The sequence below is a fragment of the Gorilla gorilla genome, chromosome 2 (assembly GCF_029281585.2).
Source record: "Gorilla gorilla gorilla isolate KB3781 chromosome 2, NHGRI_mGorGor1-v2.1_pri, whole genome shotgun sequence".
Taxonomy (NCBI): Eukaryota; Metazoa; Chordata; class Mammalia; order Primates; family Hominidae; genus Gorilla; species Gorilla gorilla.
In genome coordinates, this window is record NC_086017.1 from 108,055,309 (window position 1) to 108,079,066 (window position 23,758).

Here is a 23,758-nt window from a genome sequence, read left to right on the forward strand (position 1 = left end):
CTAGTTTAACAGCCACCTGACCATCACCTGGTCATTGCCTGACATTCCTGGGGTGGAGGGCCCTCTCCTGCCCTGTTCATGTCTGCCTAGCTGCCTACTCCATCAATATCAGTGAAGTAGTCTGAATCATACTTTGATTAGTATGGAGTGACCCTAGCAGTTATTACAATATATGCAAAAAAAAAAAAGCAAGTACCATAAACTTCAAAACATTATGTCTTCTAAAACTTAAAAGATGAGATTGTTGGGGAAGAAGATCAGAAAAATGACAAGTTAAGAGGTTGTTGAACAATTACACTTAAGAGGTTCATGGTAAGTCCAGCACGATATAGAACTTTTGGGGCCAGGAATCGAACAAGCAGTCAATCTTTCCTGTTTTTCATTAACCACAAACAGTAGCAATATTTTAATAGATATGCATTCTCTCCATGCTAGATATTGTATTTCTATGAATTTGCCATTATTTATTTCCTTTATTCTTATGGTGTATTATCTAAGGGTTGGAATTTAGATCATCAGTCATTCCCATCACTATCTGGTGTCTTGGTCAATCTTAGCATTTAAAACCGTGCTTTCAGAGAACCTTCTAGGGATTTAAAAGGAAACATTTTTTGGTGTCAGGGGTAGAGAGAAAAGTAACTAAAAATTTCAAGTGTGTGATGAAACCATTTTGAATGTATGATTAATAAAATGAAGAACTAAAATTGTGGAAATGAGTAACCAAAATATTTGTCCAGTAAATGGCCTAGTAGGTGAAAATTTCATAGATAGGTATAGGAGGCAATCATATAAATGATAAGATTTTAAGGATGCTAAGAAGCCCAGTTCCTTAGTGATTTTCTCAAAACAACAGCAACAAACCTAAAATTTTTCTAGTACAACACAGCATGAGATTTTACCATTAAGAGTTTTACAAATTTCTTTGGGTTTGTAGAGATGGTGTCTTTTTATTTTATAATCCCAATTTATTCACATAAAGATTATTAGGTGTCTCAAATGGCTACAGTCTAAAGAAAATTATGTCTCACATTCAAAGCTAATCCTTCCAATTGTTGGGGGATGATCTGATCTTTCAATTTTCTGTTGGGCCTAGCTGTTTTTGTTTATCTCCTCTACTGAATTTTTTGTTTCTGCTAACTCCTTCCTTAGAACCTATAGTATATATTCAAATTTATATTATAAAAAAAAATGCTCCCAGTCCAATTTTTCTCTTCTGTAAACAAATACCTTGGAAAAATCATCGTCATTGGCTATGTCTACTTTTCACTTTTCATTTGCTTTTTACTCTGTTGCATTTAGATGTTCCCATTCACTCTACTGCAAGAAGATTTTGTTTCTACTACTTCTAGTAAACTGCATAAGAAAAATTCACCAATGATCTTCATTGACATTTTGTATTAGAAACATTTTTTGTCCTGTTATTCATGACACTTATCCTGTTGATCATTCTTTTTTTCTTGCAACTTCCTGTTCCCTTTTAATCTCAGACATTGCAATCTCTGTTTCACCCTCCTAATTTTCTGATCATTTTGTTTATCACCATTGATGATTCTTCTTTTGCTCACCTGTTAAATATTAAATTTTCCCATGTTCTTTTTATTGCCCTTTTATCTTTTCATATGTTCTCCTTAACTCCCATAATTTCAAATGTCACCTGTAGATAGATGATGCCCATATTTTTATCCATATCTCAGTCTTCTCTCCTGAGGTGCAAAGTCTTCTAGACAACTGATTGTGGGATCTGACAACCTGTATGTCCTATGGAAACCTGCCCGCATCTCTGACCTTATATTATAGCATACTCCCCTTGATTACCAAACTCCTGGACCTCAAAGATGCTGAACTTGTGTTCATTCTCAGTGCCAGCAGTTTCCTCTACTTGAAATGCTCCTTCCGTAGGTTTTATTTTTGCTATTCAGAATCAAATATCAGCTTTTAGGGCAGACATTTCCTGACTGCCCCCTCAAAATAAAATTATTCGCAGTTACTCCTTTTTATGTCATTGTGCTTTCTTTTTTATAGATTATATCATTCTTTGAAAATACTTGGTTTATTTATATACTTGCTTCCTCATTTATTGTCATTCTGTCCACAAGAGACTACAAGGTACCTGGCATATAGTAGACACTAAGAACCTGATGAATGAATAACTAATAATCTCAAGCTCAACCTGAGTTAGCCAGTATTATTGCTTTCTCTCTCAGACTGCTTATCAAGCCTAGCTTTTGTTTCTGTGTCCTGATGAATCATCATCAATCCACCCATCTAAGCCATGAAGCTTAAGTCATAACCCCTACCCCTGACTTCAAAATAGCCTTTCAGTTCTACTTTTTAGCATTTCTTCTATCCATTCCTTCTTGTAAATTCCTGGCCTTATCCTTTTAGTTAAGACTCTCAACTTTCCTTTGGGCTAATTTAACAATCTCCTAGCAACTTTCCTTCCTTTAGTCTTCCATCCTTCCTAAATATCTTCCAAATTATTAGAAAGTATTATTTCTAAAAGAACAACAATAACAATGAAAAACTTTGATCATATCCCCACTGCTGCTTATAGCCTTTCACATCTACAACCCTTCTTTGCCAAAATTATAAGTCAATCTAAGGACATCCAAGGTCCAGGCTTGGTCTGTCTCTCCCTAACCAACTTTAACTTTACCAGGATTTCTCAAACAGTCTGGATCTCAATCCAGTTATTCCAGTTATACCAGTTACATACCTACGGGTTTGGGCTTCCTTGTTTTTCTTTTTATTGTTGTCATTGTTGTTTTCTTTTTAAAAATTCATTGTGTTTCTTTTGCATTAACTGAAAAATATATTTTAAAAATTAGGAATAAGAAATTTAAAAAGAAAGCTGAATGTTTTATCTAATATTTTAATATATTTAATATCCTCTTAATTTTTTTCTCAGGTGACTCATTAAATATATGCTCTGCACTTTAAAGAATAAGCTGTGGAGGACACTCCACACTATCAGGTCTTGGTCAATTAGGGCTGCCTCTGGGAGCAGTTTGGAGTACCGGAGATCCTGTTATCTGCCAAGAAGTCTGTTATCAAAATAACTGTCCAAGGCTTTTCCAGGCCAAAAGGGAAAAATAGTCACTGAGGTTGGAGAAACAAAGTAGGCAAATAAGAGTTATTTTAAAAGTACTTGTCAAGCAGAAAACACAAAGTAGGAGAAGATGGAGAGGAATGACGTAAGAGTCTAATAGGTGGGTGAGTGAGAGGTTAGAAAAAACAAAATCCCATGGTCTTAGCACTTTTACTTTGATGTTTTTCATGTATTTAAATCAATAGAGAAATTGTCTTTTAAAACTATTAAACAGGTGCTGGAATATTAACGCATTTAACAAACATTTATGTTGCCTACTTAGAAAAGTTCAAACATAAAATGTAAGTCATACACATGGGTAATTCTAATGCATACCCTTAGGAATTTCTTTTGTATTGTTTTATCTAAATATGCAATCAAACAAATACCTATGAGTGAAAACATTTTGCTACAACTTCATTCTTAATACACAGGCAAATATCAAGTCTTTATGTTTGATATACAGTGACAATGATTGGGAAGAAAGCATAAAACTTGAATTTACATTTGCTCTAAGGCTAACAGTGTAAATCATGGTTTCTTTAGTGCTGGAATAATTGGCCACTTGAGAAAATTATTATTCTCTCACTCTTACTCTGCGTAGAGCAAATGGTGGTTGAGATGTAGTTGGAGAAGTATTCTTTCCTCTTTTCAGCTGCTCTAGCCACATCGCCGCTCCTAGGTATGCTCAGGATGCTCACAATCCAAGCATCCCTGTTCTGCTTGTTATCTCTTCTTCCCCCGCCATCTCTTTACCTTTTTTCTCTTTTTCTTAAATGTAAGTTTTGCATAAAGAAAAACATTTTGGCCCTCTTGCTTTTCCATCTCACAACTGAAATTCAAAAGGACAGCTGATTGTTTAGGTGACTCATTGTACAGACAATGCAGCATTCACAATTTTGCAGAGCCTAGAAAGGGAGAAATTGCAACGACAGTTTGTTTTTTTTGTTTTTGTTTTTTTTTTTACCTCAAGCAAGCTGTTATATTTTAGATTTCACTTATCATAAAAATAACTTAAATATTCACTTCATATATTGCAATGCTGTATTTTTAAAATTAAAATAACCCTTACACTACTGAATAGACACCTATATGTAATGAATCCTCATTTCCCCAATTATAGATTACTGATAGATATCACTTGAGTTTGATGGAGTTGCCTAAACACATATACTTTAATTTACATTTCAGCAGAGGTTCTTTTATCAAATAATCTGAGAGAGTTTCCTCTATAAGAGGAATTATTAAGTGGCCATTCTGCCGATGTTGGAGAATCGAGTTACCACTTGTTGCCAGTATGTCTTTATTCCTGACCTCTGCAGTTGTATCTCAGAAAGAATTGTCCCACTCAATATCATCTGTTTGTACAAAACAGATCATTATCAAGAAATCATTCATAATTTGAAACAGAACATCCATAATTGTTGCTACAATGTTATGCATTTTGAGGAAAGTTTATTAATTTGCTTGAATTTATTCATTAATTGTTTTGCTTTTCCCTCTGAAATTATGACAGTGCTCGGATTTTTCATATTTCTCTTTCCATTTCTAATGGATGCTTGTCTAAAAGTAATTTACTCAAACATGAAAAAGGCCATATGTCAGTGAGCATGATTTTTTCCATGGTATTAGGGAAACTGGATAATGTTTAACTCAAAAAATCTAAGGCCAGGTCCTCATTATTTTATTTATATTTAAGTGCTCTTTTTCTCATTCGTGTGATTATGTTTACTTTTACTATTGATCTGCATATCTATAATACATTTCTGTAATTATTACAATTAGTTATTCTATGGACTAATATTGAGGTTTTCTTCTTGCATTGATAAGGATAGTTGATAGCTACCATTTTGGAAATTTCCCAAGCTAAAATTATGTACATGCTGTATGGCATAGAAACTTGAAGATGCAAATGCTTACTTTTCAGGTTTTCAAGTGTCTAGAGAACTGTATTTTGAGAAATTTTTATTCTCTCCTAATGGGTAAAGAGATGGTGGCACCTTATTCTCTTATGGGTCTTTATTAGTTAATATCAGTCTTCATAATATAAACATTCCCCTCTGCTTCAAATAATTTTCATGTAATATAGATCTGTTCTTAGTAGCACTAGGCTCTTAAAAAATTATAACCTTGAATTATCTGCTTTACAATACTTGTCAAAATTTGTACTATGTGCAATATAATTCTTAGAGAATTGCACAAAACTATGCATTGCATTCATTTCTTTAGTTAAAACACGTTACCTTTAGTTCAAGCTAGATTAGCAGACTTGTGCCTATGAAAAAAATTACTTCAGTGTAATATGTGCATTATTTGCTAAGTGTCAATCATCTCTTCTATAAAATGGGGATATTAATAACCATTTTACAGGGTTATTGTGATGATTGAGTGGAACAAATTATGTGAAATATTAAGTACACCCCTTACAGTTAGCTATGTTTTTTTCAATACATGCTTACCAGGTATAAAAGTGATCAGTTCTGACAGACGATAGCAAGGAGTTGCCACAAAGGAGGTAACAACTAAATCAGAATATGAAGGGTGAGTAGGAATTTTTAGAGAGCAAAAGGCGGTAAAGGCAATTCAGGAACAGTATGTACAAAGGCAAAAGGGAGCTAGAGGCTAAAGAATGGACGGGGGCCTGGTATGAAGACACTTGTAGACAAAGCTGAGAAGTTTAGGTTTTATTCTGGAAATGAATGGTATTTGGTCTATTAGATTTTTTGTTTGCTTGTTTTAACTATTAATTTTAAAAATAAAATAACTTCTAAAAGTTACCTAAATCCTGATTGATGGGACTATGAAAACATTAATGCATAACAAGTTTTGTTTTAGGCATCAATTTAATTACTAAAAGTAGGTGCAAGCATATCAAAGATAATCAGAAGCAATCCGTTTTGCTATATGGAATGCAAAAGATTTGAAGTGTGCATACTCCTGAATTTTGAGTAATATTTACTTTGAAAACTTAAGTTTCAGTTGCTCTTCTGTATATAAAATTATTTAAACCCTCTAATAGCATTATTTAAGGGAGTCTCCTATAGGAAGGCAATAATCAGTTACTAATTTGCATGTTTTGAAAATGTGTATTTGACAATACTTTGAAAACAAAAAAACTATATAAAAATACACTAGACCCTTGAACAACATGGGGGTTAGGGGCACCAATCCACTCCCCACTTGCTGTTGCAAACCTGCATCTAACTTTTGGCTCACCCCAAACTTAACTACTAATAGCCTACTGTTGAACAGAAAGTGTATTTAGAATATAAACAGTTGATTAATACATTTTATACGCTACATATTATTTATTGTATTATTACAATAAAGTAAGCAAGAGAAAAGAAAATGTTACTAAGAAAATCATAAAGGAAGATAAAATGTATTCACTATTTATTAAGTGAAAGTGGATCATGATGAAGGTCTTTGCCCTCATTGTCTTCAGGTTGAGTAAGCTGAGGAGGAGGAGAGAAAGAAGGGCTTGTTCTTTCTGTCTCAGGGGTGGCAGAGGCAGAAAAAGTGGAGGAGGTGAAAGGGGAGGCAGGAGAAGCAGGCACACTTGGTTTAACTTTTATTGAAAAAGATTCCACAATATAAGTAGACCCATGCAGTTCAAAATGCATGTTGTTCAAGGGTCAACTGTACATTTTCATATATATTTGTCAGATTTTCTATTTATAGGCTGAATATGATGTAATAGAGTTTTTAATAATCTAAACAGATAAATACTGGCTGTCATTCTACTACTAATGGACTGCATAACCTTAATGTAATTATTGTCCTTTTCTGAACCTCGTTTCTTCATCTGAATATACTGATATGGTTCCTTCCTGTGCTAAGATTGGAGCTCCAGTTTTGTGATTGCCATTCATTTCCAAATAGAAAAAATTTAATGAACAAAACCTATAGATAGAGAAAGAAGTGATTTAGAGAAAGAGAATATGAAATTCATTGATACGTATGTATCAATATCATATCAGTGAATATGATATTCACTGATACGTAAAAGCATTTACCTAAGCATCTTTAAATGGTTCAGTGTGTTCCTTTAATCTTGTCTTTAACCCAGATTAGCATAGAACTATTTTTCTCTCATTTGTAAACTCAGAAATATGAATAAATTTGTTTTCTGTTAATAAACCGTGCTACTACATTCTTGGCAGTCATTAAATTAACAAAGGTAGTAACTTAAGAACTGATTAAATATAGCTTAATATGCAATTGTCTTTCATGACTTGGTATCTTCAGATATTTCGGTGAAATTTTTATTATTCTTAAGATTTTAAAAAGTACCTCTGCAAACTATGATTAGTTATTGACTTAATTGGTGAGCAGTCACTTTTCAGCCCATATGAAAAATCCCCCTGTTTGTTTATGGGTTTAACATATTTTTATGATTATAAACGTGAAACATAAATCTGTACTGGTTGATGCGACAACTGAAATATGGCCCTTCAGCTTGTTCTTCTTCTGTGTCAGACTTTATTTAAGCATGTTCTGCAGAATGCTAATATTCCTCTAGATGATCCTTGGAAAATAAGATTCTATGAACAAATTTTTGGGAAATGTTGGATTCAACAAAGTGAAGCAAATAGTGTTAATTTTGTTTCCACATCAATCCACCAAAAGAGTCTTATATGAGCAACAAACTGATTTTTGTGTGATATTTCATGGGACTAGAAGGATTGCATAGGACATATTTTGAGAAACACAGTTATGTTTAAAAACAATTTACATTAAAAGCTTAAATGAAATAAAACAAACAAAAATCATAGCACACCTGGCCTCTGCTACTCTGAGAGGAAGATTGGGACCTACCGGGACAGATGTTTTTCTGGTAAGGGAGAGTCAGCCTTGCTATAAGTATCTCATAAGTTTTACTGGTAGAGCACTGTTCCTTTATTCTTTAAAATTATAAAGTAGAAATTCAAATTGAAGCAAAAGAAAAGTGTTTTCTAGTTAAAAAAAAGCTAGTGGAAAATAAAATTGTAGCATAACTAATAGAAATTAAGTTGTAGTTTTTAGGTAGTTTATTATATGATGGACTTGAAAAACAGCTAGTTTCAAATCAGAATAATTGCCTTTTTCTTATGAAGTTAGTCTGGAGGGTGAAGACTGGAGATTGCTTTCTTTCTGTGTGAATTAGTTGTTTCTTTTAAAGAAACAAAATCAACATAAGGAAATACCTGAGAGTTTTCAATACAGATGTCTCCAAAAGTATTATTGCTGCCATGTTATTTTTTCAATGTGTCACATAATGTTTATATAATTTATAAATGATAACAAAGCAGTCAGGCCACATTCATAAAAGCCCAGTGACACATCATTTAGTTGAATCTGAGGATTAGAATTAATTGTCTCTCTTTGTTCCAAGTTCTAAATCTTAGTAAATGATTCACTGCATGTCATTACAGCTTAATATCTGCATGAAATCACAGTTTAGCTGGCATAATTTAACAGCAATTAAAAAGCTATTTAATCATCATGCAAATTGGTATGAGGGCCCTTGAGTAAGAAGGGTGTCAGCCTTCTTGGGTTTTTTTTGTTTTTTTTTTTTTGTTTTTTTGTTTTTTTTAGTATCTGCAGGCGGACAGTTATATACTTATAGACACCCATAACATAATTGATAATATTCTTCCTAGAATGAAAATATAAGTGAATAATAATTCCTGTTTTCCATTATAAATAAGAGAAAAGACCAACCATATGAATATGTCATTGTGTCGGAAAACATTATTATGATAATGACAATGAATCATTATCTCCTAGACTAAGTCTAGGTTGGAGGTAAAAAGCTACGTTTATCCCTGTTCTCTAGTGTATCATCCCCTTCATGTTTGCCTTTCTGAAGGTAGACGTTTCTGTAAACCCTATGGAATATGAAATGGCATAAAGCAAGGCACCCAGCAACCTTTTAGAAAAAATGATTCATTGCATTTCTAGGTGATATACCTATAGGTAGCTGAGGTCCCTTCCTGTTGTACATAGAAAGCTATCCATACTCATTCCAATGAGCCTAGCAGTCCTGCATTATCTAGCTTCTTCCTGTTCCTTAAATCTTACTTCATGCATTCTCCCTCTGCAGTCTAGCCACAGTGACTTTCTGCCAGTTCCATGGTTATTTCAAGATCTTTCTGAACAAGAATGGCATACTTTCTATTCCTAATATTTTTCCCACCCCTCTGCATATTCTCCTCACCACCTCTATGAGGCTTTCTCAGAATGTTACCTAAAACAGGGGTCCCCCTGATTGCTTTTATTTCAGCACCTGTCTTTCTAATTTTTGTAATTGCAAACATTATGATTTGAATTTTATTCATCCGCTTACATATATCTAGTCACTCCACCAAAATGTAAATAACAAGAGAGAAGGAATAATGTCTACCATGTCTTATCTCTGTAAGCCCAAGATCTAGTAGAGTATCTGCCACATAGTAGACACTAAATAAAATATTTAATGAATGAATGGCCGTAGCTTGAAATCCAAAAGGAGCCTATATCAAAACTTGAATTTATTTCTAGGAGCGAATGCTAGGGAGACATTGCTTTCCACGCTCTAAGCAGAGTTTCTTGGTAACAGAAATTAGAGAATTGGTTTAGATTTTTTTTAAATGAAGCGTTCTAAAATATGGCATGAATGTTGTTTCACCAGTCATTTATATAGTATATTATTTTTCTAAATATCTCTCATAAGTATAGCCTCTCACAGCATACGGATTCTGTGGTTTTTCACATATAGTACTTAGCATAGTGTCTGGCTCCTAGAAGACATTCAGGTAATATTTGTTCAATGAACATTATAAAACTGAGGCTTGAAGGACTCAGATAAGTATATAGGATTATTCACACAATTTTAAGGAAAGGCTGGAGTAATTAACGGCTATCAAGCACTCTACACAGTGTGATCTTTGTGGAAAATAATAAGAAGATGCTCATCCCCTCCTTAGACTGACTTGGTTTTCGAGGTCTTTATGACAAATAGGAGAATAGTGTGGGTCTCTTTTAGGCCCACGCTTAGTTTAAAGGACACACCTACTTGTGTTTAGTAAACTTAATCTAAATGAAAGTCCTGCCATCATTTCTTGTCAGTGGCCCCTTTTTATCCCTTCCATATAATGCTTTTATCACATCAAATTGACAAGGACTTAATAAAAGGTTTTTTGTTGCCTTCAATTTTCATTTCATTTTTCCTTTTTCCAAATCATCTGCTCACCCTAAATTTATGGTCATTTAATCTCAAACTTTGGCAAACAGATTTTTAGTGATTTTCGGAAGTGATGAATGAGGATTTTATCTACATATGAATTATAGTATGAAGACTTAAAAACTTACAACAATGTGTTTTGTATATGTATGTTACTATTTTTTTCAAATTTTGAAAATGGTGATATAATTAATAAGATGTAATTAAAGCCATCACATAATTTAAAATAATTTTTGTTATATATTTTTTGTCAAGTTTAAAAGGTGTAATTACCATATGTTTTACAGATATCCTGATTTTTATATTAAATATTGAAATTCATACTCCAAAAATTTATGATATAGATCTTCACTCCTCAAGACTCCTTCCCTACTAGACCTAATGAGCTATTTTAACCATGTGATCATTATAGATCCCATTAGAAAAAGAGTTCAAACTAACATAAAAGAGCAACAAGTGTTTATTGATGAAGTTTTCATTTTAGCGCCATAATTCATTGTCCTATATATGTACATTTGTTTTTTAATTGCTTTTCTCTAGGGCCACCTTCAGCTCCTAGGAATGTGGTTTTTAACATCAATGAAACAGCCCTTATTTTGGAATGGAGCCCACCAAGTGACACAGGAGGGAGAAAAGATCTCACATACAGTGTAATCTGTAAGAAATGTGGCTTAGACACCAGCCAGTGTGAGGACTGTGGTGGAGGACTCCGCTTCATCCCAAGACATACAGGCCTGATCAACAATTCCGTGATAGTACTTGACTTTGTGTCTCACGTGAATTACACCTTTGAAATAGAAGCAATGAATGGAGTTTCTGAGTTGAGTTTTTCTCCCAAGCCATTCACAGCTGTTACAGTGACCACGGATCAAGATGGTAAGTTCCACTGCTGTTCTCTCAAAACAGACCCATAATTTCTTTTGATGCATAAATATCCCTCCTGGGCATATATTTACTGCAGGTGCTGTGCAGTCATATACGTTATACACTGCAGAGGTAATGCACTGGTTGTTGTTCTTGTTCTTTCCTAAAACTCAGAAAGATATTTTTATATTACTTCTCAGCAGTATGAATAATAAGATGAAATGCTTCCCTCCACTGTTTATGTACTCAAGTATTTTATATAATCATATAACAATATATCTTAGTGAGTAAGTCCATATTACTTACCAATAGAAGTCAGAAATCAATAAAATGTTATTAAATGAATTGAATTTCAATTGCCCCACTTATGCTGCCATCCTTTTTGCATGTCAAATAAAGCAAATAGTAAGAATTTTTAAAACTATAATTCATGTCTATATTATGAAAGCATTCCAACTAATATATTTAATTGTGTTCCACTCTAAGTAGCAGAAAAATTTAGAAATGTGTTCAAATGTCATCATCTATGTGAAGTTTGTGAAAAGTAGTTAAACTGTTCAGAAATCTGATGAATTCAGCTAAATGTTCTCTTTATAACATCATAGATTTTTACTATAATATGGTCAGGCACAAACACTCCTATGATTTTTACAAATATATACTTTCTTTAATTCCTTCATAACATAATTATATTGCAGACCAGGAAACAGGAAAAGCTTCCGAGATTTTTAAAACTCCTTTTGAGAAGTGTTCATAAATTATATGGGCACACAAGTTATTGCCTTATAGTAGAAAGTATTGTAAATGAACACATATATGAGAAAAATTTATGAAGATAAAACTATTTTTATACACTGCATTTGTTTGCTAAGGCAGCCATAACAAATAAGACAGGCTGTGTGGCTTAAGCAACAGACAATTTATTTTCTCATAGCTTTGCAGGCTAGAAGAATCAAGCTGTCAGCATTGTTGATTTCGTTCTGAGGCCTGTGTCCTTGGTTTGTAGGTGGCCATCTTTTCCCTTGGTTTCACAAGGTCTGTCCTCCTTATGTCTAATCTCCTAATCTTCTCTTCTTATGAGGACATTAGTCATATTGAATTAGGACCCACTCATATGATCTCATTTTACCTTAATTACTCTTTAGAGACCCCCATTTCTAAATGCAATCTCATTCTGAGGTCCTAGGGGTTGTGACTTCAACATATGAATATGTAGAAAGACAATTCAGCATAATATACACAATGGCAGCATATTTAAAATAAAATACATTGATTTGAATGTGTTGTGATAATACTCAGCAATAAAAATGAACAAAGTGGCACTGTGCAGACTGAAAAGCCTATTTCAAAAGGATGCATTCTGTATGATTCCACTCATATGATATTCTTGATATAATATAATTACAGATATGGAAAACAGATTAGTGGTTGCCAGGGCTTAGAGATTTGGAGGAGGGCAGTGTGGCTATGAAGTGGTAGGAGGGAGGACTGTGATGATAGTTGTATATCTTGATTGTGGTGATAGTTACCTGACACTACATACGTGATAAATTGACATGTACATGATAAATGTCTTGCACACACACACACACACACACACACACACACACAAGCCCTGTGGATTGGACCAATGTCAGTTTCCTAGTGTTCCATGATATTATACATAAATTCACTTTGCTGATAATCTTCAGAAATACCTCTAATAAATAAAGCAAAGCCATATAATATTGTACACTCATAGTCTTTATATTTACTGTGTAATTTTCCTCTTCATTTAGCATAGTTCCACATCATAGAATTTGCTTTATGGTTATTCAAAATAGAATTCCTATTTTCTCTTTTCTTTTCCTCTTTCCTTTAGTATCAACAAAATCTTGTCAAATATACCTTAAATATAAAGTAGATGAGAGTTTTCTGTTCCTCTCTGCTTCAGCAGATGATTTTGAAGGTTTTTATTGCCGCAACCTTATCAAAAAATACAATCTAGCTACAGGGAAAAAAATTTAATTTGTGTACAAAATCAATATGTCACTTTAAATAAAATAAATATGTAAATGTGCTTACATAATTTCATGCATACAGTAGCCTTTCATTCTAGGATTACAAAAGAGTATATTTAGTTCACATCTCTGCTTATCAAAAGGATAAAATATAAGTTGTTTTTCACTTTTAAAATGGGATAGTTCATTAAAAGTACGTCGTTATATGGAAAAAAGATATATATCAAACATGAACTAAGAGGTGGTATACATATATTGGAACTATATATTCTGGAAAGATAATATCATTAAGCAATTTATTCCAATAATTTATCTTTTTTGAATATTAAGAAATGATTATTGTTAATTTAATTTGATTTTGTTTTAGATATAAATATTAAAATAATCGAAATATATTTATATTTTATTTGAAAGTACATAAAGGTCCTAAACCAACTAAAATATTGTCATGTATATACTGATAAACTATTATGACCAGCCTTAAATATAAGCATCTACCTCCATGTCATAATTTTGAGAGATACCAAGAAGACCCTCTCTTCTTGTGCTTGAAATTCTAAAGTTAGAGAATCACATCTGTGAAAATGCAGATACTCCAGGTAAGGGTAATGTTATGAACTATTCAATCTGTGGATCTATCAGATATCCTTTCCATTTCCAAAGGAGTCAGAGTGTAGTGTTAAATTTAAAAAGAATTTATACAAACTGAAAGTTTCAGAACAAACTTTCAACTGATGCCATTTTGTTCAGTTGTAAATAAATATTTGTATTGCTTAATAAATAAAATAAAATAATTGTATTGCTTCAAATACAGGAAATAATTTCCCATCACTCCACTTGGAGTATCTTTGAGAATTCTCTTTTAACTGATTTAAGAGGCAATTGCAAAAACTATCTGATAACACGTTACAATTTCATTGGACTGAGAGGACAAGAGTAAAGTGGTTTACCTTCTCTGTAGGTTACATATTGTTTTTGTACAAAAATGCAAAATTGATAAGTGTTATTCATAAACTTTCAATTTATTTAACATATTTTTAGTGTATTCCTTGTGTATGATAGTGAGCCTTTATGTACCTTAAAGTCTGGTGGGAGGCAGTTAATAAGCAGGTAATTTCACAGATATGTAGTTAGTACTCTAGTAAGTACTGCTAAGGAGAAGCCTAGGGTGCTCTGAAAGCATATATTCTCCAAATCTGGAGGATAAGGTGGGGGGCCATCTTACCGAGGAAGCAACATTTAAATTAAGTTCTGTTCTGAGGGATAAATAGAAAGTGATTAGGTAAAATGAGGCTGATATAAGGGAAATCATTCTGAGTGGAAGGAACCAAGCAAAAGTTGGATAATGGAGGAATTAGAGGCTGATCATATGTAAGATAGCATATCATAGAAGTACAGCAGGATTTGGGGAAGTAGCCAAAGAGTTCATCTAAAATTTGGAAAAATGAATGGGTATCTGCAAATAGCTGAAACAAGTTAAAGAATCAGCCACCTGTCAGAAGATGCTGGAATTTTTCCAGGGCCACAGATAGGGAAAAGAAGTCAGACTAATAAGATTGCTCATGAAGTCATACTTACATGAGTATGGAAAAAATATTAGAGACCAAAAAATATAGACAGTTATATTAATTATTTTTTCCTACTCTATGTATACACATTGTGGAACATGAAGATCGATATGAAATAAATTGGCATTGGTTTGCTTTTTCTTTCATGTAGTTGACTGTATGTATATATTTTTTCTCATATTTAAGAAATACTAAGAAAACCACATTAAACAAATCTGGCTTAATTGTTTGCTCTGTTTATAATTAAACAAATGTAAAAAAAAATGTTTGAAATCACTTAGAACCACTTAGATGTAGTTAGGAGAAACATTCGTTGATTATTCTGAGTCTAGTTTGATAAATAAGATTATGAAGTTAAAACTATGACTTTCATCATAAGGAATCTTTGCAATAAATCTTAATTAACTGACTTCTACAGTTCCTAAGATCTATATTTGCAACCTTCTGTTTTCATAGTTTATGTAAATGGTCTTGAAAGGTGTTTCATTTAGAGAGCAAAACAAGAAAGCAACATGCAGAAGACATTTGATTTTAGTCTTCAGTGCATGATAGGAAAACGAAGGTGTGTAGTTCAGTAAAAAGTAATTATTCAGGTTTTAGACAGTAAAGGAAAACGTTAATCATGGATAGTCGACCCAAAACAAATTGTGTTTGTAGATATCCTGACATGTGCAAAAACCTTTAGGGACCATGTTCAAAGTGAAAGACATGGTAAATTACAAACCAATTCTGCTGATACTTGCTAAAGGGTCTTTAAAGCAATTATTGTCAGAAGCAAGTTGTCCAATTCATTGGTATCTTAAAAAATACACTCAGCACTCCTATCTCTGCCCTTAAGTGACCATTCTGTATAGGCCTGCCTTAGGCCCACATTGTGATTGCAGATTTCATGTACATACTGTAGCAGGAATAACTAATTAAACTGACATTGAAAATATGTTTAAATCAACAAAAGTCTCTATATATTTATAAACTTGAGATGTCTATTTGGTTTACAGTTCACTGGATTTTGGAAATACAGTCTATTTCAAATGCCAACCTTTTACATGTTGCTGGAGTAAGTAATTAGGGATAGTGTAAACATTCATTTATCTTTATATTTGCATTTTAATGTATTTTATCTTTGAACATCTCTCACAGTCCTCACTGCGTTTTCAAAAATGCTCACAGCAAATATTCTTTGAAAAACCTATGCAATACTATTCAAAGTAAAAAAAAAAAAAAAAGTGTGGAAGTTTTAAATGCTTACTAAATATATATGAAATACAAGCCAGAGGCATGATAAGTTTTATTTTGTTTATTAAAACAGGTAATAACCCTGACTTTAACTAAGAAAGATGCTGTATTATTTGTATTTTCCATATTTCTTACACATAGGCAAATTATATATTCAGAAGCTAGATATATTGAAGTATAAAATATTTATGTCTTCAACAAAAATGTTGTGCCCCTGAAAAGTGCACTGAATGTTTTATTTATGGAAGAAATGTGAAACTGGCTAATCATTACTAAATCATGATTAGTAGTGATTGCATAATGATTATAGTGCAGCCAAATATTAAATTATAATCTAGGTGATTGTAAAATTTGTTTACACTCCTGAAAAACACCAAATTACTTCCAAGTCTAGCATCTTTTTGTGACACACATCTTTTGAGTAATTGAATACTATAGGAAAGGACCTCAGACTTTAGAAATTCGTTTGCAGAGAGTTGGTCAGCAACTCTGCTCCCAGTCAGCAGCTGTAGAAATTGAACAACTGTTCTCAGACAGTTGTGTAAAACACTACAGTGTCACTATCTCACTGGACAATAATCATATTTTTTAATAATTTGCCTTTCCACCAATATGTAAGCTTCTTGAGGGCATGAATGATGTGTTATTGACTAAGAATATCCTCCATTTACATTGCCTATAACAATAAATCTCTACCCACTGCATTAATAGAGATTGAAGATGGTGTGAGTTAATTTTTCATTTGCTGAATTCATTAAAAAATATTTATTGACTGTTTAGCTTCTGGCAAGAATTGTTCTGTGTTCTAGGAATATAGCAATAAAAAGAAAAACAATTAACAGTGTTCCTGCTTTTACAGACATTATACTTTAGTGTTAAAAAGTGATAGGTCCCATGAGGAAGAACTAAACAGAGTAAGTGATTTGAAAATAAATGGTTAGTTTTATGCAAGGAAACCAAAAACACCTCTATAACTTGACACTTGAGCAGATCACGAATTGAAGAGAAAATCTTGTAACTATATAAAAGAAGACTATTACAGGCAATGGATATAAAAAGGTCAAAGCCTTAAATTCAAGCAGGAATACGTCTGGAAAGTAACAAGAAAGTATTAATGGCATATTTATTCTTTAGCATATACTAAATTTCATGTTCACTAAATCCTCTGGTGCTATACCTACATTTTCAACAAAGGATTTTAATCAACACTAAACCATCCTTTAATAGCAATTTTTCTCTGTGATCATACATTGCTAAAGAAATGTGTTTAATCCTAAACTTGATTTTGAGCAGTTGGCTTTTAGAGTCGTCAGCTGTGTTCTCTGAGGAATTCTCATTTGCACATTTTGCAGGAAAGGTGACTAAGTATTTTATATAGCATAAAATAATAAGACCTTATTGCTGTTTTGGTGCCTCTACTACTATATCAACAATTTTAATGGCATTTATCTGTACAAATTAAAAAATAGTCATACGATTCTTTAGTAAAATGCTTTAAATCCTATAAAATTAAACCAGATTAGCAGATGTTTAACTAAATTGAAATTAAGTGTGTGCATGATCACATTCTACATAATCTATAGCTATTATATGATATAAGGCTCTACTTTATGGTTAGGCAAATGTCTAACAAACTGGCACATTTTCAATATAGTTCTTTGTTTGAAAATGGATGCCAATTTGATTTCATTAACTGAACTCTGCCTACAAAATGAATGAGATGATTTGGATAACTGATTCATTATGTTGTTAATATTTAACACTGGGTTTATTTGTGATATTTGATATTTTCTTTTTTTTTCTTTTTTTTTTTTTTAGACAGAGCCTCACTTTGTCCCCCAGGCTGGAGTGCAGTGGCATGATCTCGGCTCACTGCAACCTCTGCCTCCTGGGTTCAGACAATTCTCTGCCTCAGCCTCCCAAGTAGCTGGGATTACAGGTGCCCACCACCATGCCTAGCTAATTTTTTTGTGTTTTTAGTAGAGACAGGGTTTCACCATGTTGGCCAGGCTGATCTTGAACTCCCGACCTCATGTTCCACCCACATCGGCCTCCCAAAGTGCTGGGATTACAGGCGTGAGCCACGGCACCTGGCCATTTGTGATATTTTCTAAAAGCCTCTTTGAAGTAAATATCCATAAGGATTAAAATAGCATTAATGTGTAAGAATAAAACAAAAGACCGGGCACAGTGGCTCACGCCTGTAATCCCAGCACTTTGGGAGGCCGAGGCAAGCGGATCACGAGGTCAGGAGATCGAGACCGTCCTGGCTAACACAGTGAAACCCCGTCTCTACTAAAAATACAAAAAATTAGCCGGGCGTGGTTGCAGGCACCTGTAGTCCCAGCTACTAGGGAGGCTGAGTCAGGAGAATAGCCTGAACCCGGGAGGCGGAGCTTGCAGTGAGCTGAGATCGCCCCTCTGCACTCCAGTCGGCGACAGAGGGAGACTCCGTCTCAAAAAAAAAAAAAAAAAGAATAAAACAAAATTATTTTCAAAGTGGACAGATTATTCTGATCATCATTAAAATGTGAATTTCTTCATACTTAAAAATATTTCAATTGCAAAGATTGAAAAACTAATTGCTGACCTTTTAATCAGGCAGAAATTCCACAAACCATCATTAGATGAGTGTTTTTTCTTCCGTGTATTCCTCTGCACTTTTCTATTTCGTTTAGATTCTAAAACAGTCAATCGTCTACATAAATAATTTATGATGTCCAGTGAAAAATAAAAATGCGGGACCCTTTGTTCAAAAAGTGGGAAAAGAGAGCCATAAAAGGTACTAAAATACAATGCTCTTTATTTCAGTGATCTTTCTCTCTCAACTTGGCACAATGTTTTTTGTTTGCCATTTAATGTCCCTCTAAGTAAAGAAAAAGTAAAATTTCAAATTATTTGCATTAAAATTTAACATTCATCTTTATATTGCTCAGTGACCATTTTAAATGCAAATACAAGAACATTTAACGTAAGTGAAAGCATCAAAATATACAAGTCTTTTTTCTGTAATTGACCCCACATGCACCTCCTGTTCCCAAGTATGTCTCAAGTAGGCCAGAACAGAAAAATATCAGCCAGACTCAGGAACGTCGGGAAGTAAAAGAGAGGGTCCCTTAAAACACGGTGCCTGCCCAGAGAGCACTCCCTCTGTACCAGGGATACTTGAGCAGAAAAATGATGACACTCCCAGGTTCCCAGGGCCCTGCCTCAGGACTCCAGCTGCCTTTGTAACCCACAATGGGAGACCACCAGTGGTCTTCAAATCTCCTCCCTGGTAGGTGAGAGACCTGCTTGCGTTAAGACATGAAATCTGCAAAGCAGAAACAGCTACACACACACACTCACACACATACACACACACACACATGCGCGCACGCACACGCACACCCATACGATGCTCCAGGGTTAGCATATCCAACCTAGATCCTTTCCATGATGTCCAGATCCCTCACTGGGGAAAATGAACAGGCAACCCAGGAATGTGGTCCTACCTGCACTGAGGTCAATATATTCACCTAACCCAGGCAGACTATGACAGCAGTCACAGGGCAGGGATAGGGATTGGAAGACTGCATGTCTAAGAGTGGGGGAGTATGCCAGGGAGAACGCATCCTGTGGATATGGTGAAGTAGTGGGAGGCTGAACCTAGACCCTAGAGCCCAGGCAACCATTGTCCCATTTGTATTCACTTTAAAAATATGAGTGCAAAGATAAAAATTATTAAGAATTTTGATGGCATTAGCTGAGCATTAAACCCTAAGAGAGTTGGGAGAGCTGTGCATCTGCACAAGCCATACATTCATGAACGCAGCCCTGAAAACGTTTTATAAAATGGTAATGTCACTGTTTTTCAAATTTACCTCTCTGTGTTACTCAGCAAACCAATATAATCAATGATTCTGACACACTAAATATTGAGCTATCTGTTATGTAGTGGGAAAAAAAGATGCCTGTGTGTTTGACACATGATGGTTGCTATGGAGCAGCTAACAGTCTTTTACTCTTTAAGATTTGGAAGTGAAAGTTTGTCTACATGAAAAAAAACAAAATTAAATATATGATATCTGATTCAATATACATTTTCCAGAACTGACTGCCTGAAATATTACTTAGTACACAAAACCTTAAAATATATATGAAGTAATAAATGATTAAATAGTGATATGACAAGGCGGTGAATGTTGACATTTTCCTGATTTTTATGAAAGAAAGCCTAGTTTTTTGACCACACATTTATTCTGTTAGGCAGTGAGCAAAGCTTTTAGTAATGAAAGATTAAAAACAGAAAAACAAATTGAAAGAGAGTTCCATAATTTAACTAATGCATTCTAGTTATTTTGACATTCTAATAGGCCTAAGGGTGGATTTCAGTTATGGATACTTTTATGCTCTGCTATATATTGTTATACTTAGTCACTTTCAACATGTGTTCTAAAATATAAAAGTGTTTTTCCCCTCGAATTAATTATGACAGAAATTGAAATTATTTGTATTCATTCTTTTATATTGCAATTCAGCTTACATATTTCCTAAGTAATCTTTTATTAAAGCAAGTAAATATTATTCCAAGGATCATAGATGTATCTATAGCATATAAATAGAAATGTGCTTTATGTTGTTTTTCATTTTGTTTTTTTACAAAAATTATCTTCTGCTGAAACTAAATATCCTAAATAGGTATTAGTTTTTACTTTATAATGCTCATATTAATGGATGCCATACTATTTTGACTTCCTGTTTCAAGGCTTCTTTATATAAATAGTGGATGTTTGGCCATTGTCTATCTATGAGTTGTTCAGATTGTATTTTGACCTGTTTATTTAGTAGCTATGCCCTGTATCATAATTTGATATTTTTAAGTTTATTATTTTTTATAAACATAAATATATTGATCAGCTCTAGATAGGGATTGCACATTTAGATTCCTAGAAATTTGGAATAGGTTTCTCATTCTATTTTTATGAGAATAAATGTTTAATGTATTGAGCAGTTTTGAATATTTAAAATATTATCTGCTGGGTTTTTTTAGCTGTTTTACAAAATGTGAGATACTTGTATTAAGAGGTAAACAATTAAATGCTATTTGAAATGCAACTCAAATATATATATATATATGTTTTTCCTTTTTGTTTGTTTGTTTGTTTTTGAGGCAGAGTCTTGCCCTGTCGCCCAGGCTGGAGTGCAGTGGCACGATCTCGGCTCACTGCAACTTCTGCCTCCTGGGTTCAAGCGATTCTCTTGCCTTAGCTTCCCAAGTAGCTGGGACTATAGGCGCATGCCACCACGCCAGGGTAATTTTTTGTATTTTTAATAGAGACGGGGTTTCACCATGTTAGCCATGATGGTCTCAATCTCCTGACCTCTTGTTCCGCCTGCCTTGGCCTCCCAAAGTGCTGGGATTACAGGCGTGAGCCATTGTGCCCGGCCTTAATTATATTTAAATTTAAACTATAACTGATGTGCAAAATTATTTCCTAAAATAAATTATTTTCCACTTTCTGAATTGTATTAACCAAATTCCTACCAGCTCATATTAGTTTTACACTTATATTATAAGGTGATGGTTTTCACATGCTTGAAGTAATCTAAAGAGAATGTAGAGTTCAGCTACTAGTCATGAGGCAAGACGCACATATGCCCTTCTCAAATAAATATTATTTTTATCCTATTTCAAAGATTTCTAAGAAATATTTTTAATCCCCTTGTATCTTTTAACTGACTCTTTTAAGATGGTCTTCCTGAAATATCTCACCTAAAACCTTCCTGCAACCAGCAGAAATGTTAGCTTATTTAAGAGGAAAACAAAAAAAATAAATTGCACTTCAGGAGATAGAAGGTCACCATCCCCTGCATCGTCACTCTTTGTAGACAGGAAGACCATCAGTAGAACATTCTAGTTAGATCATTACTACTTATTTCCAATTTGCAAGTTTATCATCGCCAACCACCTTCTTTCACTGTTCTCCAATTCTTTATTTTTAGTAGAATGAAGAAGTGTTCTTCATGAATGTTCACAAATCTTTAAGGGGTCACAAAGGAGTGACAGTATATCAGACTAAGAATTTTTCCAGAGGTACATCTTGGATGTGTGTGTGTGTGTGTGTGTGTGTGTGTGTTCAAAATAACCTGAAAGCCTCTCAGTTATTCTCTCAACTGAGTGCTATGAAAACGTTAGGTTCCAGAGGAGAAGACTCATCTCCAAAATAAGAATGAGATTCACAAAATTAAGGAGACTTCTTCAAAATCGTAGCGCTTTCACCATGGTCATTCTGGCAACAGTAATGGTTCCTCCAGGGAACATTCAGCAAAGGGAAAAAGAAAGCCACTATCCCAAATAATGTGCAGGTAGTGGTGATGAATAAACTTTGAGTTTTAGTTTTCTCTTATCGTTCAAACCCTTAACATTTGCCACTCAAACCCTCAAAATAAGGAAGTGTTTATTCCGTAAAATCTGTGCCTTTTTAAACATTTATTTTTGTAAAATCCATAAAATGAAATCTATGGTAAAATACTACAGGGTGGTATAGCTTCTTTTATATGACTAGGCTGAACCTAATGCAGACATGCTCGAAAACATACAACACATTTTGAAAGACTCAAATAATTAGCACTTTAAATGTAGCATAAATTAAAGAGATTTTTTGCTTGTGTCAAATTTTAACAGCATCTAGTGAAGATAAAGTTGTAGCAGTTTATGTTAAAATCTCATTAGACACTATTGCCTTAAATTGTTGAATTAATAAAACTATAAAAGTAGATTTTCAGTAAATGACATGCCATGTAATTTATCACTATTCTAAAAGTAGATATTAGATGTAGCCAAATTATGAAAACTCGTTTAGTTCTTTGTTAAACAAAATTTTAAAAATACACTTAATATAATTTTTGTCATCCATTTTCAAAATAGAAGAAGGATACATAATGATGGATGAAATGCAAAAAACAATCAAAATGCATTAGGTTTCTGAAGACCTTTTCTTATGATATGGTCTCTTTCCTCATTTATGAAGAGTTAAAGTTTTAATGACCCGTCAAAGCAGAGATCCTCATTCTTCTACTGCAATCTAGAACTGAATGTCATTCTCTAAACTTTTCACAATGAATGTTTCTTTGTTTTATTTCACTACTAATTTTAATTTTATTCTATATTTTCATATTTTTTTAAATGTTCCCTGTCTGGTGTCTCACAGTTCCTCTCTGCCTCAAGTGGAAAGAATGAACTAATATATCTGCCTTCATGTGACTTTTTAACCAATTATGGTTCGTCAAGGTGTAAGAAACACCACAGGCAGAGTATGGGAAGAGTTTTCCTTTATTTAACATAAATTTGGCCAATAGGGACCTGATTTTCAGGAAAAGTATAATTTTAAGGTCAAAAAATGCAAAATCATTGTTGCCTATTGATTCAACAACTAAGAAGACTAATTATGTTTAGGATTTAAGCTAGCCAAACACTCAGATCGTACACTGTCTAAACTTAACACAGATATGGCAAGCAGACGGTATTGCTATACTGTATTTTGCATAAAAGAAGAGCTTTATTTAATTTTAATATTCATTTTTCAGTAACTAATCATTTTTTTCATGGTTACATTTCTTCACTGAAATTTCACTTAGTTTTCTGTTTAAAAGCTTTCTTAGGAGATGTGGTGGCAGGTTTCCATAATACTTTACAAAAATTCAGGGTATTGTGTTTATATAGTGAAATGTCATTTGTTGCTAGGATAATGTAGTTGTTACATAAATATGAAATATAGTGCTGCTCCATTTGGATATGGAAACTTTTTAACATGAA

At 33.5% G+C, this 23,758-nt stretch overlaps 1 protein-coding gene across 3 annotated transcripts in view; it reads left to right on the forward strand.

Moving 5' to 3' along the window:
• EPHA6 (EPH receptor A6) overlaps nt 1-23,758 on the forward strand; it is a 925,594-nt gene that overhangs the window by 426,988 nt on the left and 474,848 nt on the right. For all 3 annotated transcript variants that reach the window (XM_055383472.2, XM_055383471.2, XM_019024873.4), the window contains exon 5: nt 10,833-11,168. In XM_055383472.2, the coding sequence (XP_055239447.2) occupies nt 10,833-11,168 (336 nt within the window). The remainder of the gene's footprint in view (nt 1-10,832; nt 11,169-23,758) is intronic.